General features: G+C 44.7%; 1 protein-coding gene across 8 annotated transcripts in view; it reads right to left on the minus strand.

Annotated features, from left to right (window-relative positions):
• The window catches only part of MYOF (myoferlin), a 187964-nt gene that overhangs the window by 98744 nt on the left and 72534 nt on the right, over positions 1-16686 (minus strand). For all 8 annotated transcript variants that reach the window (XM_044297273.1, XM_044297274.1, XM_044297272.1 and 5 more), the window contains exons 6-9: positions 5438-5592; positions 5095-5223; positions 3000-3062; positions 2862-2912 (exon numbers count right to left, since the gene is read on the minus strand). In XM_044297273.1, the coding sequence (XP_044153208.1) occupies positions 2862-2912; positions 3000-3062; positions 5095-5223; positions 5438-5592 (398 nt within the window). The remainder of the gene's footprint in view (positions 1-2861; positions 2913-2999; positions 3063-5094; positions 5224-5437; positions 5593-16686) is intronic.

The following is a 16686-nucleotide window of genomic DNA, read 5'->3' on the forward strand; positions in this document are numbered from 1 at the left end:
GGCCGTGGCTTCAAGCCACGGTTCTTTGAGCCTCAGCACTGCTTCTATTGAAACAAAACCACTGAATAAACCACGCAGCTGCCGCCACAGTTTTGGTGGCCGTGTCAGTGTCAAAACTCCGGCACAAATGACACTGTTTAAACGGTCTCTTTAAGTGGTCATACACAGCCCGGCAAGACCATCGAATGTGTATTGGATGTTCGGCCGCCTTCAAGCTTCAAAAAGGACCAAACAGGCCCGATTCTTTGTTCTTCGGGGAGACTAGCTGCAGTGGCGTATTCCCATCTCCAAACGAGCTTTCAGCAGACCGCTACTGAATGTGTATGGCCACCTACAGGCAGTGGACACAGTAGGTGATCACATACAGGATATGGTAATAAATTCTATATAGCCGAGAATCGCCTTATCGAAACTGTCTTAAGAAAAACTGACCCTGTTGCCCATAGCAACCAATCAGTGCGCAGCTTTCATTTCCTACACTGAAAATTTTAAAGCTGTGTTGTGATTGGTTCCATGTACAACCTTCCATATACAAGCCCTGCATGGACCAGGCCGCATCCAACATCGCAGGACTAAAGTGTGGCCTCAAGCTCTGGCCTAAAACAAAGGTTTGTTAATCAGTAGAAAGTGTATTCCTTCTACAGAAATTGAGTCAGACCGTAAAAAACATGGGGAAGATTTATCAGAACTAGCATAGCTGCCAACTGTCCCAAATCTGCTGCGACTGTCCCCAATTTGCGCTGTCCCGTCGAAAATGAGCGGGACTACCGCAAACCCTGGCCACAAATAGTTGTTTCTGGGCAGGTCAGGGGCATTATCAGGCTCCTAGGCCCTGATTTTACCAACTCAAATGCTGGTAGGTATGAACCAATGTAAAGGAAAACTGGTTTAGTTGCCCATAGCAACCAATAAGATTCCACCTTTCATTTTCAAAGCTCCTTTGGAAAATGAAAGGAGTAATCTGATTGGTTGCCATGAGCAATTAAACTGGCTTTGATAAATCTCCCATTTTGTCCTCAGGGTCTGTTACTATGGGCCTTAGAGAGGATTTCACGCTAACCACACTTCTATCTCCACAGGACCTGGTGGCCAGGATCATGGGAGTGCGCATAGGCCGGCACCTTTTACTATAGTGTGCAAGTACGTGCCATCGGGTCCCCATGCGGCTGTAGGGGGGACCCGATGGCATGGAAGGCAGCGCAATGTCTAAGGAAGGAATTGCGCTGCCTTCCGGTGAAGAGCCTGTGAGGTCCAGCCCCCTTGATCTCACAGGCCGGAAATAAAAAAAAACTATGGCTCAGAATATGGAGACACTAAAACAATTTTTTTTGTTTTAATTGTTTTAGTTATTGTGTAAAACTTACATTAAAAAAAAAAAAAAAAAAAAAAAAAAAAAATATACATATTTGGTATCGCCGTGTTCGTATCGACCGGCTCTATAAAATATATCACATGACCTAACCCCTCAGATGAACACCGTAAAAAATAAAAACTGTGCTAAATAAACAATTTTTTGTCACCTTACATCACAAAAAGTGTAATAGCAAGCGATCAAAAAGTCATATTCACCCCAAAATAGTGCCAAACAGTCATCTCATCCCGCAAAAAAAAAAAAAAAATCATACCCTACCCAAAGTAATCGCCCCAAAACTGAAAAAACTATGGCTCTCAGAATATGGGAGATACTAAAACATGTTTTTTTTTATATTTTTTTATATTAATTGTGTAAAACTTACATAAATAAAAAAGTATACATATTAGGTATAGCCGCATCCGTGACAACCTGGTCTATAAAAATATCACATGATCTAACCTGTCAGATGAATGTTGTAAATAACAAAAAATAAAAAACTGTGCCAAAACAGCTATTTCTTGTTATCTTGCCTTAAAAAAAAGTGTAATATAGAGCAACCAAAAATCATATGTACCCTAAAACTAGTACCAACAATACTGCCACCCTATCCCATAGTTTTTAAAATGGGGCCACATTTTGGGCGTTTCTACTCTAGGGGTGCATCAGGGAGGCTTCAAATGTCACATGGTGTCAAAAAAAAAAACTGCCTTCCAAAATCCGTATGGCATTCCTTTCCTTCTGCGCCCTGCCGTGTGCCCGTACAGCTGTTTACGAACACATATAGGGCGTTTCTGTAAACTACAGAATCAGGGCCATAAATATCGAGTCTGGCTGTTAACCCTTGCTTTGTACCTGGAAAAAAAATTATTAAAATTGAAAATCTGCCAAAAAAGTGACATTTTGAAATTGTATTTCTATTTTCCATTAATTCTTTTGGAACACCTAAAGGGTTAACGACGTTTGTAAAATCAGTTTTGAATACCTTGGGGGGGGGGGGGGTAGTTTATAGAATGGGGTCTTTTTGGGTGGTTTCTATTATGTAAGCCTCGCAAAGTGACTTCAGACCTGAACTGGTCCCTAAAAAGTGGGTTTTTGAAAATTTCAGAAAAATTTCAAGATTTGCTTCTAAACTTCTAAGCCTTGTAACATCCCCCCAAAATAAAATCTCATTCCCAAAATTATTCAAACATGAAGTAGACATATGGGGAATGTAAAGTAATGTCAATTTCCACATGGGTCATAGATTTTTTCTGCAGCAAGAAGATTAGATTTTGTAAAATCCCATTCACCTTGCTCTGCCTATACATCTTATCTGCCCCGTGTGGATGGGACCTCAAGGTCTTTTCAATATGGTGACACGCTGGCGGGACTAGACTACTCCTGTCCACTGAGAAATTGACTATATATAATAAAGTGAGGCGACGGGGCAAAAATTAAAAAAAATGGCATCAAAATTTGGGAGAACAGAAATAACGCTTTAATGTATTAAACACGATATATCATTTACCTTAAATTCTCCGATCATGCTGTCAGCTCTTATCGAGCCGGAATTGAACAACTATGTATTAGAGAAAAAACAGGATTATATATTCAATCGTGAAATTGAAAATCTCATACTAAAATCATAAGAAAATATGTCACTTACCCGCAGTATTACCGATTCATCAAACAGCTCTGATGGGGTCATGTTCACATTGTAGAAAAAAAGCTGTTCAATAAAAAAAAAAAAACTACTACATTACACATGACATAGGGCTGGAAAATCATTTGTACAGCTCTACCACAGTAGATGCGTCATTTGCAATACGTGCCAAGTCCTATAGTACTAACGTCCTAAGCTGCATGTGCCGTACCCCAGGGGGTATCTGCAAGTGGTTTGTACTGTGATGGTATGTTATGTAATGTTCATCCAGCATGTTATGGTTGGCAGGGACAGGGTTAAATCAACCTATTCCTCTTTTGGCAGGAGTGGGCTGGTCCGAATTCCTGTCTAGAGCTGGAGACAAGTGGAGAGTACCTAGTGAATGAAAAGAGGGCGCAAGTCCATGTGCTCCTTTTTTTTAGCCCTCAGGATCCAGACACTAAATAGATATCTGTGAGTTACTGTTTCTGCGCAAGCGAGAGAGCGCGAGCGAGAGAGAGCGAGCGAGATAGGAATTTAAAATCTGGCCAAACATATGAGTCAGTAAGGTAACCTGTTATTTCAGCTATTACAAACTTTGCTGCTTGTGAGGGATTACAGTTAAAACACCTGTCCCACTTAATCAAGTCGTGGTCAGACGTCCCTCTAAAACCTGTATCCCGCAGTGGCTACTACTGCCACAATTGCCAGATTACAAGAGTGCCTTTTTTTGCCACTCTGCCAGCATTCATACTTCACCACCTGGGGAAAGGATTTGCCCTGTGTACAGATTCATGTTACAACACCTATTAATAAATTACAACTCCTATTTTTTCACGCTGTAAAACGCCCGACACATAATCAAGTACTTGAGCTTCTTTGGGGCGTTTTGACGCGCGTTTGTGGCCATAGGACACTGCAGTCAATGACACAAACGCGCGTCAAACGCACGTTTACCATTACAAAAAACGCGCATAAAAACGCGCATAAAAACGCGCGTTTGAGAAACGCTCAGGTGTGAAAGCAGGGTAAATGCCATTCATGGGGAAACCCCTTTAAAGCTAACCTGTCCCTGCTTTTAACATGTCTGCTTTTGTACCTACTTGCAATAACTATTCTCTGTTTTGTGCCATTCGTTTATTGTTCCTACTAGAAGTTTATGAATGAATTGGCAGCAGTCTACAATAAAGGTCTAGCTGGGTGTTACCAGTTAGGGCTTGTTCACACGACCATATGGCTTTTTCTGTGTTCTGCGGGCAGTTTTTTTTTTTTCAGTTTTCTTGTTTTAGTAGCATTTCCTGTTCCATTCCGTATGGCGTATACAGTAATTACATAGAAAACATTGGGCTGGGCATAACATTTTTAATAGATTGTTCTGCAAAAATGGAACAGATACGGAAGTACATTCCGTATGTGTTCCGTTTTTTTGCGGACTCATTGACTTGAATTGAGCCACGAAACATGATTTGCGGGCAGTAATAGGACATGTTCTATCTGTGAACGGAACGGAAACGGAATGCATACGGAGTACATTCAGTTTTTTTTGAGGAACCATTGAAATGAACAGTCCCTATACGGAACTAAAAAAACGGCCTGTATACGGAACGCAAAAAAAGTTTGTGTGAACGAGCCCATAGTGTGTGTCCCTGCACAGTCTGACACTAGCGATATGCCCCCATTGTCTATGATGTGACAACCCCTTTAATGGGGTTGTGCAGGATTAGGGAAAACAAAATAATCCTGTTTTTGTTGGATTGGGAACGGTGCCACTGTGCATAGGGCTGTGCCTGGTATAGAAGCATGGCACATTAGCTGGGCATTGTTTTGGGAACAGAAAAGCACCGTTTCTAATGCTGGACAACCCCTTTGTAGACATGCCCATACAAGTCTTAAATGTTAAACCTAATTACAGAATTAAATAATTTCAGAAACTAAAAAGATCTGATGCAGTGACCTTTGACACTGGGCATGTGCATTTAATTATCAGCAGCATGTGACCTGTAAATTCCTTAGGCTGCAGCACAGATCTCTAACTGCAGCTATATTGCTGTACCACCAGAGGGCGCAAAAACAGCAAGTACAGTAGATTTTGCAAAAGTGATTTGATTCAACCACTGACCTCATCAAAGTAGGGGTTGTTTCCTCTTTTGATTCTTGTTCTGTGGGTCTGTCCGGCTACGCTGACCTTCACCACAGGTTTTATATTGTTCCCAGTCAACTGCCGCCCTTCAATCACTCGAATCCTGATCTGTCAAGGAAAAAAAAATGTAAAGAATAAAAAATAAAAATAAAAAAAAAAGTTTCTAGGTGGTGATGAAATCCACAATCAGATAAAAAGTAACAAGCTCTGCTTTTCGGAATTACACAGCAATGGTGTATTCTATCTGACACCTCACTGTAATGCCAATGGCCCGATTGAGCCCACCTCGTCTAAAACACAGCACATGTCCCTGCAAAATTACTTGGAAATCTTGAACTTTGTTGGACAGGATCCTCCTGGTTTTCTTTCCTTTTGTTAGACGTCTGGAAATTTGATTTTCGGTCTGACCAGGAACCCCAGGCATGTATGGGTTAAATCCTGAATCAACAACATCTCCATCTTCTTCATCTTCATTATCTAAGGAGGCAGAGGAGGCAAGTTAATCTAGAAAGGTGCACCTAAAAGGCAGCGGTGTAAAAGCATTTCTGCAGCTTTCCTATACAGATAAGGACCCGTTCCCATCAGCGCAATTATTTCCATTATAGCAGCAGAACGAGAAAAAAAGAAAGTGCCGTATCCGGCATATAACTGACGAGAATGGACGCCAACAGACTGCACTGATTATAATGGGATCCGTCCAGGAGATTTTTATTTTTTTTATGGAGAGAAGGTTCTGCATGCAGCATTCTCTCCGCCATTTCTAATGAACTCCATAAGGGCGCCTTCACACGCGGCATATTTTGTGGCGACTAAAAATCAGTTCCATTCACCTTAATGGAGCTTGCAGAAATCGGAATTTTCGGCCACAAAATCTGCCGCGTGTAAAGGCGCCGTAACAGCGGCTCCAGCGCAGATGTAAACATATAACCAAAGGGGTTTTCCGAGATTTGAATACTGATGACCAATTCTCTGGATAGGTCATCAGTATCTGATCTGTGGGGGCCAACAGCAGACACTCTGAACACTCGCCAATCAGCTGTTTGAGAAGGCACCAGCACTCGCTGTAGCGCATTGGCCTTCTCAGGACTTTCTCTAGGCCAAGTGAGGACACATTCATCAATTACATGGACTAGGCGCAACTCAGCCCCATAGAAGTGATTGGGGCCGAGCCGCGATAGCAAGCACAAATGTAACACCCCAGGAGTTGTTACGAAACTCTGTTACCCCGCTACAATCTGTCAAGAGCCTTTACATTGTCATCTAATGTAATTCTATCTAATATCCTCACAACTGTGCATTGTAAACCTTGTTAAATGTATGTTGATGTAATTTCAATGTTCACCAGCAGGTGGCAGCAAGGTGTTAGCAAGGAGTTAAAGTCAGCTTAGTGTTTCTAGGCTGGAATAGTACATTCCAGTTTAGACCCCCCCTCTCTATGAGCAAAGTGGACTGCACCCATTTCCTGCCTCATGGGGAGGGAAGGAAGTTAAGTTAGTGTGCCAGCCACCCCTGCTAGGGGAAGGCTGTGCGTGTAGGAGCTTCCAGATATAGGGATCCAGCCAGGATCTCGTCTCGGCTGAAACATTGACCAGCCTTGTAGTCTCAGCTGGAATAAGCAAGCAGACAACTCCAGTTCCAGGAAGAAGCATAACCTGTGAAGATAGCTGTGAGTACAGACAAGAAACCCAGGAGAAGCCATATTTCTCCTCAGCTAGTCAGTCCCCATATAGCAGAAGATGGACAGTGCAGAAGCCAAATTCCTGCCACAGTTTTAGAGCTGCAAGCAGACGTCCTTTCCTGCAAAGCTCTAGGTACATGAGAGAGCAGAAGATAATTTCTTGCCAACCATTGCCATTACCTGCTGAGACCTAAGACTAAAGATGTATCTTGCTTGGATGAAAGCTACAACCAGTAAAGACAAGTTTGAACTTTACCCAAGGTCTGGATCTCCCTTTCTGCTGCAAATCCCTCTATTACTCCTACTAGCACCACACAATTTATTGCAAGCGAGCCAAGATCCAGGAGTCTAGCCGTACCCAGGTAGGAGACACCGTTGACACCATTACCACTACCATACAGATACATTACACCACTCTGGCATTCCTAACCTGGGGTGTGAGTTACAACACCTTAAAAAGGGCCCTGTGACTGTACCCTGCACGCGCTGCAATTGGAGTCACGAACAAAACTATAGACCACTTACACCTGACCCAGCCATTGCATATTTTGTCATCAGAGTGCATGCCGTGGTCCAGCTCATTGCACAACCACTATACAGTGTATGGCGTTGCGCTTGGTAAACGCCGGTGCCTTCTCAAAAAGCTGATCGGTGGGGGTTCCCTTGTGGGAGGAGGGGGGGGGACTTGGAACCGAACCAGAGTTCGGGAAAAGGTTTTTAACAGTAGAAATTAATTTTTGAAGTTATTACCCGAAGTCTCGCGAGACTTCGTTAAGTAATAACTTCGGCTCATCTTAACCAAGTAATGAGCTCTCGCTCCGTACAGTATTCAAAAAGTTTTATGCCGATCGACTCCGGATGTTTCATCTGAAGTCAATTTGCTCATCCCTAGTTATAATCCTTTAAAAAAAAAAGACCCCAAAAACAGACCTGTCAAGTGTCCCTCTTTTGGAGGGATAGTCCAGTCCCTACTTTTGACCAAAGTCCCTCTTTTTGATCCGAGTTATAGATTTGCATTATTACATTAACAATATTGATCAAGAACGTGGTTCCTATCTGTATATTAGCAGCCTGCCTTTTATATCATTTCATTATTAGAAGCAATTTGGATTTTAGATATTTCTATTTTTGGATAGTTTTTGCGCTATTGCATAAAAAAAACTAAATATTTAGGAAAAATTGATCTTTCACACAGTGAACAAGTGTCCAAAAATTGGGGAGGTATGCCAAAAATAGAGTGATTTCTACTGTAATCTTCAGAGAAACCGGTCAGCAAGTGTTAGTTCTCCTGCAGCGCCACACTATCACAGGGGAAGCTAGACATTGCATGGTACCCATTAAAATCACTCAGTGGTCTATTCCTGTAATGAAGGACTTATCAAGTTCTAGAATGGGGGGGGGGGGGGAAGAGAGATGATCTTTGTTAGCCTTCCTAGCTCTGGTTAAATTATAGAGGTCCAGAATTGGGGGGGACTCCTAATAATTCAAAATTCCATAATAGGGCAGTTGAAAAGGAATTTCCTTAGACAACCCCTTTAAGATTAAAACAGTGTTAATTGCTTAAAGGGGTTGGCCACTTTCTGGCTACTGTTGACCATTGTGTCTGTAAGATGATTATATGACCAACTTCTGTTGGAGATAGTTGCTTGCTTGCTGCTCCTACATATAGATCCCACCTTTGGCCTAATCACACGGCCGTTGCCCGTGCATGCCCGTATTGTGGCCCAGAAACAGATGCGGACCCATTCATTTGAATGGGTCCTCAATCCAGAGGATATGGTTCAATGTAGAATGGAGGCACAGATCAGAAGCCCGGGGAAGCCCTACAGAGTGCTTATGTTGGTTTTCTGTCCGTGCCACCGGTCCACAGCACAGGAAAGGCTGGCACACAAATGTGTGCATGAGGACTTTTCAGCAGCATGTTGGCCGTGGAAATGTAGGGGAAAGGGACCCTGGGCAGATGGGCACCCCTAAATCCACCAAGTTACAAGGAGATATGCAAATATTCTTGACAAAGAAAACACAACACTCCTTGCTGGGGACCTTAGAGACACCTACAATTTTTGCTGAAAATCCTATCATTCTAGGTGGAGACATGAATGTTCCTCTGAATCCTTTCTTGGATACTTCCTCCAAGAGGTCTAGCACTGCATGTAAACGTAATATAGCATTTACTGCTCAACGGAGGTACCACAACTCTTCCTCCAGGGATTTCTCTTTCTTTCACTCTTTTCAGAGGCTTCATTACATTTTTCTCTTCTTTCTAAATCGGCAGGGATTGGCAACATAACTATATCTGACCATGCCCCTATTTTTACTATTTTACACTTGGCTCCCAAAGAATGGCACTGGTGCACCAATGCATCTCTCCTAGATAAGAGCTCTTACTGTATGCACCTCATGCAACATCTACTTGATTTCTTTAGGACTAATTTGTAGCCTGACTCCCCGATGCCTGTGGTTTGGGAAACTCAAATCGTGGGATTCTTATTGCCTGGGGTGCTCACCATAAAAAAGTCTCTTCGGAAAGTGGCACGGTAGACTCTACTTGTTCAAATTGCAGCGATGGAGCGTATTCACGCATACACTAAAGCACAGATGACTCAAGAAGAACTTCTGCTGCTTCGAGATAAAACTTAAAATGCGTCTAAAATGCTAGATTGGCTAAACAGCATATCTATTTTGAACAAAAGGTCTACACCCATGACAATAAGTGAGAAAAGTTTTTGTCAGCACTGATTAAGCGAGTGATAAAGTCCCATATAGATGTGATCCAGACAAACTCCAATACTCTGGTTAAATCTACTGTAGATATTGTTAGAGCTTTTCAATCCTAATGTAATTAATCATACAACATACAGTACGTGCTTCTTCTCCCGCTTCGAATGTAGGACTTCTCGCATGTCTCTGAATCTCCTTACTCGAGGGACGATGTCATTCCCTTCTCTTCCCTGCATCACCCACAGAGATCAAAACTATTTTTGTACAGTTTACCACCAGGTAAAAGCCCTGGACAGATGGGCTTCCTCTGGCGTACCATAAATCGTGCCAGGACATTTTTGTCCCTCACCTAACTTCCCTGGGCAATTGCCTGTTATCTAGTACCATCCTTCCAAAACAGGCCCTCGAAGCACATAACTAATCCCAAAAGATGGCAAAGATCCCTTTTATTCTGTAGCTATCGACCATTTTGAATCTTGACATTAAGAAAGACAGAAAATGCCTTTGACTGCGTTAATTGGTCTTTTATGCGGTTCACACTACAGTGTTAACTGCCCCCAGCATTTATACAATGATCTCCAATGGTACGAGGAAGGGCTGCCCTTATCACCCTCTCTCTTTACACTAGTCATTGAATCTATTCTCCAGACAAGACTCTGAAGCCTTCCTAAAATGGTTGTTGCCTTAGAATGTTTTGGTCACCTTTGACTTTAAAGTAAAATTATGGCAAATCTGAAATTTTGAATATATCTGTCCTTCACCAACAGAAAATTATCACTCCCCCTTTTTGAACTCTGAGAAATTGGTGAAGCATCTAAACTCCATTCACAATTTTATCAATTAAACTATGTGCCACTCCTTGCTGATCTGAAGCACTTGTTGCGAGAATATGATTACCCTGTCATCTCTTGGATGGGGAGGAAACAGCCTGTTAAAATCTCATGCGGTTCCCAAAATTACTTTATGTTATTCAAACGATCCCAATCTATTTACCATCTGATTATTTGAAATCTACTTGATTCCCATTTTCTAGATTCCTCTGGAGGGGACGGAGCCCCAGGTTGGCACATGGCCTGCAAAGCCAAAAAGAAAGAATGCAGTGGAAAAGAATGGGTGGACTACTTGAGTCTCACTTTAGAGCGATAGTTGGCAGGCGCAAATCTGGTTCGAAACTGTAAGACCTTAGAAAACACTTACAATGTGAAGCTAAAAAAAAAAAAAAAAAAAAGGGTTATCAAAAGTCTGTATGTGCACCAAAACTACCTCTCAACCCACAAAAAGTAGGCCAGCACTGTGACTGAAATATAAAAATTATGGCTAATCATATGGCCCCATTCACACAACCGTATGACCGCCGTGCCAGTGTTGCTGACCGCGGATTGACTTGAATGGATCCACAATCCACGGCAAAAGATAGGACACAGAAGGGCTGCCGAGTCTGTGCCTCTACTCAGCAAAAGATGACAGGTTTTATTTTTTTCAGTATCTTGCGGAGTGCAGACCCATTCAAGTCAATGGGTCCGCACTGCTATGTGGAGTTCACACTGCAGGTGCGCTTTTTTGTGGACCTACAGCCATATGGTCATGTAAAAGGGGCTTTATAAAAATGTTACGGGTTCTGGCAAAAGAAAATATTCCGTAAAAAAGTACAAAAAAAAATTAAAAAAAATGGAGCAACCTGCAGGATAAGGTTTTGTCTTATACTGCATGGTGACTGGCAAAAAAAATAAAATAAAAAAAAGTCCCTTATATGGCTACATTGAAGAGTTAAAGAAAAATTAGAGATTTTATCAGTTCAATCATTGCCCAGAATTAAGGCTTGTTTCACAACTTTTCATTTGAAAAAAAAAAACACCACAATGTGGAAAATTTACTAATCCTATAGACAGCGTAAACATAGGTCATGTTCATACAACAGAATACAATAATGTCCAAATCCGCCACAGTTTCCTCTGTGGTTATTCATTCGAAAAGCCGCCATCCTATGCTCGGTTTAGCTCCATTGGATGCAGCTAAACCTTAAACCGCAAGTAGACTCCTACCACGGTTTCCCACACTTAAAAGGAGTTCTACAGGAGTTTATATTGATCACCCATCATCAGGATAGGTCATCAGTATCTGATGGGCAGGGGTCCCAAACCTGGAGCCCCGCTGATCAGCTGTTTGAAGAGGAGGCGGTGCTCCCTTTGAACGCTACTTCCTGTTCAGTATACTGCACGTCGTCTCAGAAGTGCAGTGTAATACAAGTACTCGCTCATTTTGTCTAACTTGATGCCAACTATTCTGTGACAGAATAGTCAGCATTGTGGCGCTAAATGTTGTGGAAACCAAACCCCTTGTTGAGCTCGGTGCAGAGGATTTCTCGAGAGCTAGATGTGCCAAACTGCACCAAAAATGCTCCTAATTTTCTCTAAATTTTGGCACAGTTTACGACAGTGTCTCGCTGCACTGACATTAGTAATTGTTGTCCATTGCTTATACGAGTGAATCAGTCCGAAATTAACAGATTACACATACATACAAGAGACAGATTAGGAATTGTCCAGGCTATGTGACAGCCATTTACAATATAATCACTCGGTGAAGGTCATTCCGGGAAGTAACAGTATACGGTGACGTTACTTGTTGTCTGAACACACCTCGAGCGACATGGTTGGTAGCGAGTAAATAGTGACGCATCATCTGCATCCAACTTGAAGAACAGGTTCTGACCACTGTAAAATGAGGTTTTGTTTTACCTTCAAAGACCTGCTGGGTAAATTCAGATTAGCAGCTCAATTTAAAGAGGACCTTTTATTAACTGAAAAAAAAAAAAAATATATAAATGGGACACATTACCGCACTCCTGTCGGCCACCTGAGCTTTGCCGTGTTTGTTTGGTGGGGATTTGACCCCTAGTTTCTGAGATTTGGCTCCAGATATTCATCATGAGCTATAAACTAATACAGAGTGGTTTTCCATGGAGGCAGCAACCATTGCTTCACTCCTCTGGTGGAGTCCTCTTCTAGCTCTGACGCTGTCCAATCATCGCAGAAATCATCAGGAGCGGGGCAGACCCAGACCGCGTAACGCCCGGGTGACAGTCACGGGGATGCTTTTGCTAATTTTCACCATATACATGAGCTCTGAGAGCTGCAGAACGGTCACCAAACGCATGACAAATTGCCAGCAGAATCTACAACAGTGCAAACTACAACTCCCACCTTGCCCTTATAGTTAGCGGCTGTAAGGGCATATTGGTTATTTTTGTAGTTGTACAACAGCTAGAGGGCCGCAGTTTGAAGACCACTGATCAGTGTAGTTGTAAGAGGCAGCCCTGATCATCCAGCAACATTTCCAACACATATAAATATAGCAGACTGTCATGTTTCCCTCCAGCCACCAGAGGCCACTGTGGCTGAGTAGGACAGTGAGAGGAGTTGTTTCCAGAGGACAAGGAGTTAAGTGTTTTTCCCGGGCAGAGCAGAGAGCCTGGGCTGAAGGTGTCTGAGTACACAGGAAGAAGGACGCTGTGCACTGAGAGGGAGATCCACAGGGAAGATTAGAGTGATTTCTCCCTGCCTGCGTGTGTTTGCTCTCTGACTGAGCTGATGTGTCCTGGTGTAGAAGAGAGACTGCTGTAGTGTGAGGCACTTACCAGAGGAACGGTGAGTGAATTCCAGGCCCTGCCTGATTACACGTCCAGAGCTGCTGATTATCTCTAACCAGAGTTACAGAGACTACAAAGAGGCCAGAGCTTAGCCACGCTGAATGAAGCAAGCAAGCAAGCAACCAGATCGGGACCCAGACTGTACCTGCCTGCATGTGCGGACACCGAACTGTGAGTGCACTGATGCTAACCTGAGCTAGGACATAGTGGAATAGGATTTGGTTTAGTGCACCGTAGAGGTGCACCCCGGGTAGCGGGGACAGATAGGACTACCTAGAAGAGAGTAGCCTGCTATTGTCTGTACTTGTGTTTGCGATTCATTTGTGTTCTTTATGCAAATTTCCATCATCTTTATTGTGAATTCTCAAGCTGTTCATATTGTAAATCTGCTTCTCCGGCAGTTAGAGTTCTCTTTTTAAAGCCGGTTTCTACTTCAGCCTCCTTGTCTGCTGCACTGTACTTGAGTCCTGCTCTACGGTCTCTTCCTCTGCTGACCGTTACAAGTGGCGCTGCGAGCAGGGTACAGTCACAGAGATGGAGGCGGCTGAAGGCAATGTGCATGATGTTAATGTGAGTACCTCAGGCAATGGTGGAACCCTTGCAAGGGCCCTTCCTATTGGCACGTTGTTCAACTTGCTACCCAAATTTGATGGCCAGAACATGACACTGTCAGACTGGGTGACAAGGTTACAGAGTGCTGTTAGGATTTACAATGTCAGCCCAGAACTACAAGTAGAAATTGCTTTGGCCGCTCTCGAGGGTGAGGCCCGAAGAAATGTTCTCCTACAACCAGAAGCCACGCGCAATACATTGCAAGAGATGGTGAGATTCCTGGAAGAAATATATGGGGAAACAGCCAGTGCAGGGCACCTCCGGGCGAAGTTTTTTTACCGGATTCAACGGGAAGACGAAGGTGTCTCTCAGTACGCTACAGCCCTACAGGAAGTGTTGGCCGAGGTACAAAAAAAAGAGGCAGATGGGGTTACTGGCATGGGACCCATAGACCGGATACTGCGGGAACAATTTATTCTGGGGCTCTACAGCAATCCCCTGAAACAGGCTCTGCGGGAACGAGTCAGAGTAGACCCTACCCTAACCTTTCGACAAATTTTAGCAGAGGCCGTGACGCGAAACAAAGAAGACGGCTATGCTTCTGGAGTAATACGGACCCAGACCGTTACACCCCCCGGGGTTACAAGAAATGAGGAAGCCCTGGTCAGAGTGGTACAAGATTTGCAGAGCTCCCTGAGTGCCATGCACGAAAAGTTGACACACCTGGAGAAACGGATAGAGTCGCGCCATACTACTGAGGCTGCCTATCCAGCCCGACAACAAACCTATCAGGTGACTCCGTGGGTTCCTACACCCGAATGCCCTTATGCTAGTTTACCATACCATCAAGCCCCTCATTATCCTTCAGTGGGGCCATCCAGCCAAGCTCTGAGGGCACCTCCCACTCGCAGGCAAAAAGTGGGCCGTCAAGGGGCACAGTGTTGGCGGTGTGGAGATCTAGGACATTTCGCCAGAGAGTGTCGGAATAATCCAGCTGGACGCCAAGAGCCGCCGTTAAACTACCGACCCCTGCAGTAGTGGGGCGTACTGCAGGGGAGGTGGAGAGCCAAGTTACCCAGCAAAGCTCCGAACACCTGGTCGCAGGGTGCCCCACTATACGAGCTGAGTTCGAAGGTGTTCCTGTCGACTGCTTAGTGGATACTGGGTCTCAGGTGACAACTATGCCCGAGTCATTCTTCTACCGTTACTTTCAAGCGCTGGCCAAGCCAGAACGAGAGACACTGGTCCGGGTTACAGCGGCTAACCAACAACAGATTCCTGTCACAGGGGTCGTGTGGATGAATGTACGGCTATGTGGACAGGAAGTGGGGCGGAAAGGTATCTTGTTGGTCCCCAAAACGTTCAAGGAAGATGTGCCGGTGATAATGGGCATGAATATCCTGCGAGAATTGGATTAGATCATGTTCACCAAACGGGGGCCGGGTTACTGGAAACAAGCCACCACGCACAAACCTACCCAGAAAGCATTTCAACGGCTAATCCGTTTTTGTGGAACACAGAAAAGTGTACCAGCACACCAGGCGGTGGGAACGATCCGAGCGCCAGGAAAGGCTACCTTCACCCTTCCCCCTGGGTCGGGAGACCGTGCTGACGTTACCCGTGGGAACTTTCCGTAATCTTGAAGGCATGGAGGTGTTCGTTGAACCAACAGGCCTAGGAGAGCTGGGTCAGGACGTCCTGGTGGCCCGGACACTGGGAGTGGTCCAGAATGGACGAGTACCCATAAGAGCTGTGAATGTGGGATATCTAGTAGTTCCCTTGACGCCAGGGGTGGAACTGGCTCGTGTGTACCTACATCACGGAGAAATCCTGAGTCAGAGAGAAGTGACTCTAGCTCCGGTAGGGGATGCTGGTTGGACCCTGGCAGTTACTGCCAGTGCAGAAGAGGCGCCGACCCCAGAATGGAATGGGGGAACCATCTTGGATCAAATGGAGATAGATGTTAAGGCTCTCAGTTTAGACCAACAGCGAGCAGTTGAAACCATGCTGTGGGAGAATCAGGCTGCGTTTGCCCGCCACGCCTGATGACTTTGGCTGCACGAATGCTATCACACATGATATACCGACGGGGGACACTCCACCAATTCGGGAGAGATATCGACAGATTCCGCCCAAGTTGTACCAGGAAGTGAAGACGCTATTGAAACAGATGATAGATTCCGGAGTGGTGCGGGGAAGCCAGAGCCCTTGGGCAGCCCCAGTGGTGCTTGTCAAGAAGAAGGACGGCACTATTCGATTTTGTGTGGATTACCGGCGGTTGAATGCTTGCACTGCGCGAGACTCATATCCTCTGCCACGCATCGAGGAGTCTCTGACGGCTCTAGGACGAGCCAAATACTTCTCCACCCTGGATCTAGCAAGTGGGTACTGGCAAGTACCAGTGGCTGAGCAGGACAAGGCAAAGACAGCATTCATACTCCCCATGGGGTTATTTGAATTCAACAGGATGCCATTCGGACTGACTAATGCCCCTGGAACCTTCCAGCGGCTGATGGAGAGATGCCTGGGAGACCTGAATTTTGAAGCCACTCTGATATACCTAGACGATATCATCGTATACTCTGCTACTTTTCAAGAACACTTGAATCGGCTAGGGCAGGTACTCGAGCGACTGCGATCCCATGGCCTGAAGGTAAAGCCAAAGAAGTGTCATCTCTTCAAGAGGGAGATCGAGTACCTGGGCCATAGGGTGTCCCAAGACGGAGTGCTACCGTCCCAAGACAAAGTGGCTGCAATACGACAATGGCTAGTGCCGAGAACACTGCGTGAGTTGAAGGCCTTCCTGGGACTGACTGGGTACTACCGGCGGTTCATCAAAGACTACGCAAAAATAGCGGGCCCTCTGAATGAGTTGTTGAGAGGAACGGCTGGGCAACCCAAGGGCCAAAGTATCCCCTGGGGACAGAAGCAGGAAGAGGCCTTCCAGGCCCTGAAAGAAGCCCTGACATCA

Source organism: Bufo gargarizans, chromosome 6, assembly GCF_014858855.1.
Source record: "Bufo gargarizans isolate SCDJY-AF-19 chromosome 6, ASM1485885v1, whole genome shotgun sequence".
In the NCBI taxonomy this organism is placed as follows: Eukaryota; Metazoa; Chordata; class Amphibia; order Anura; family Bufonidae; genus Bufo; species Bufo gargarizans.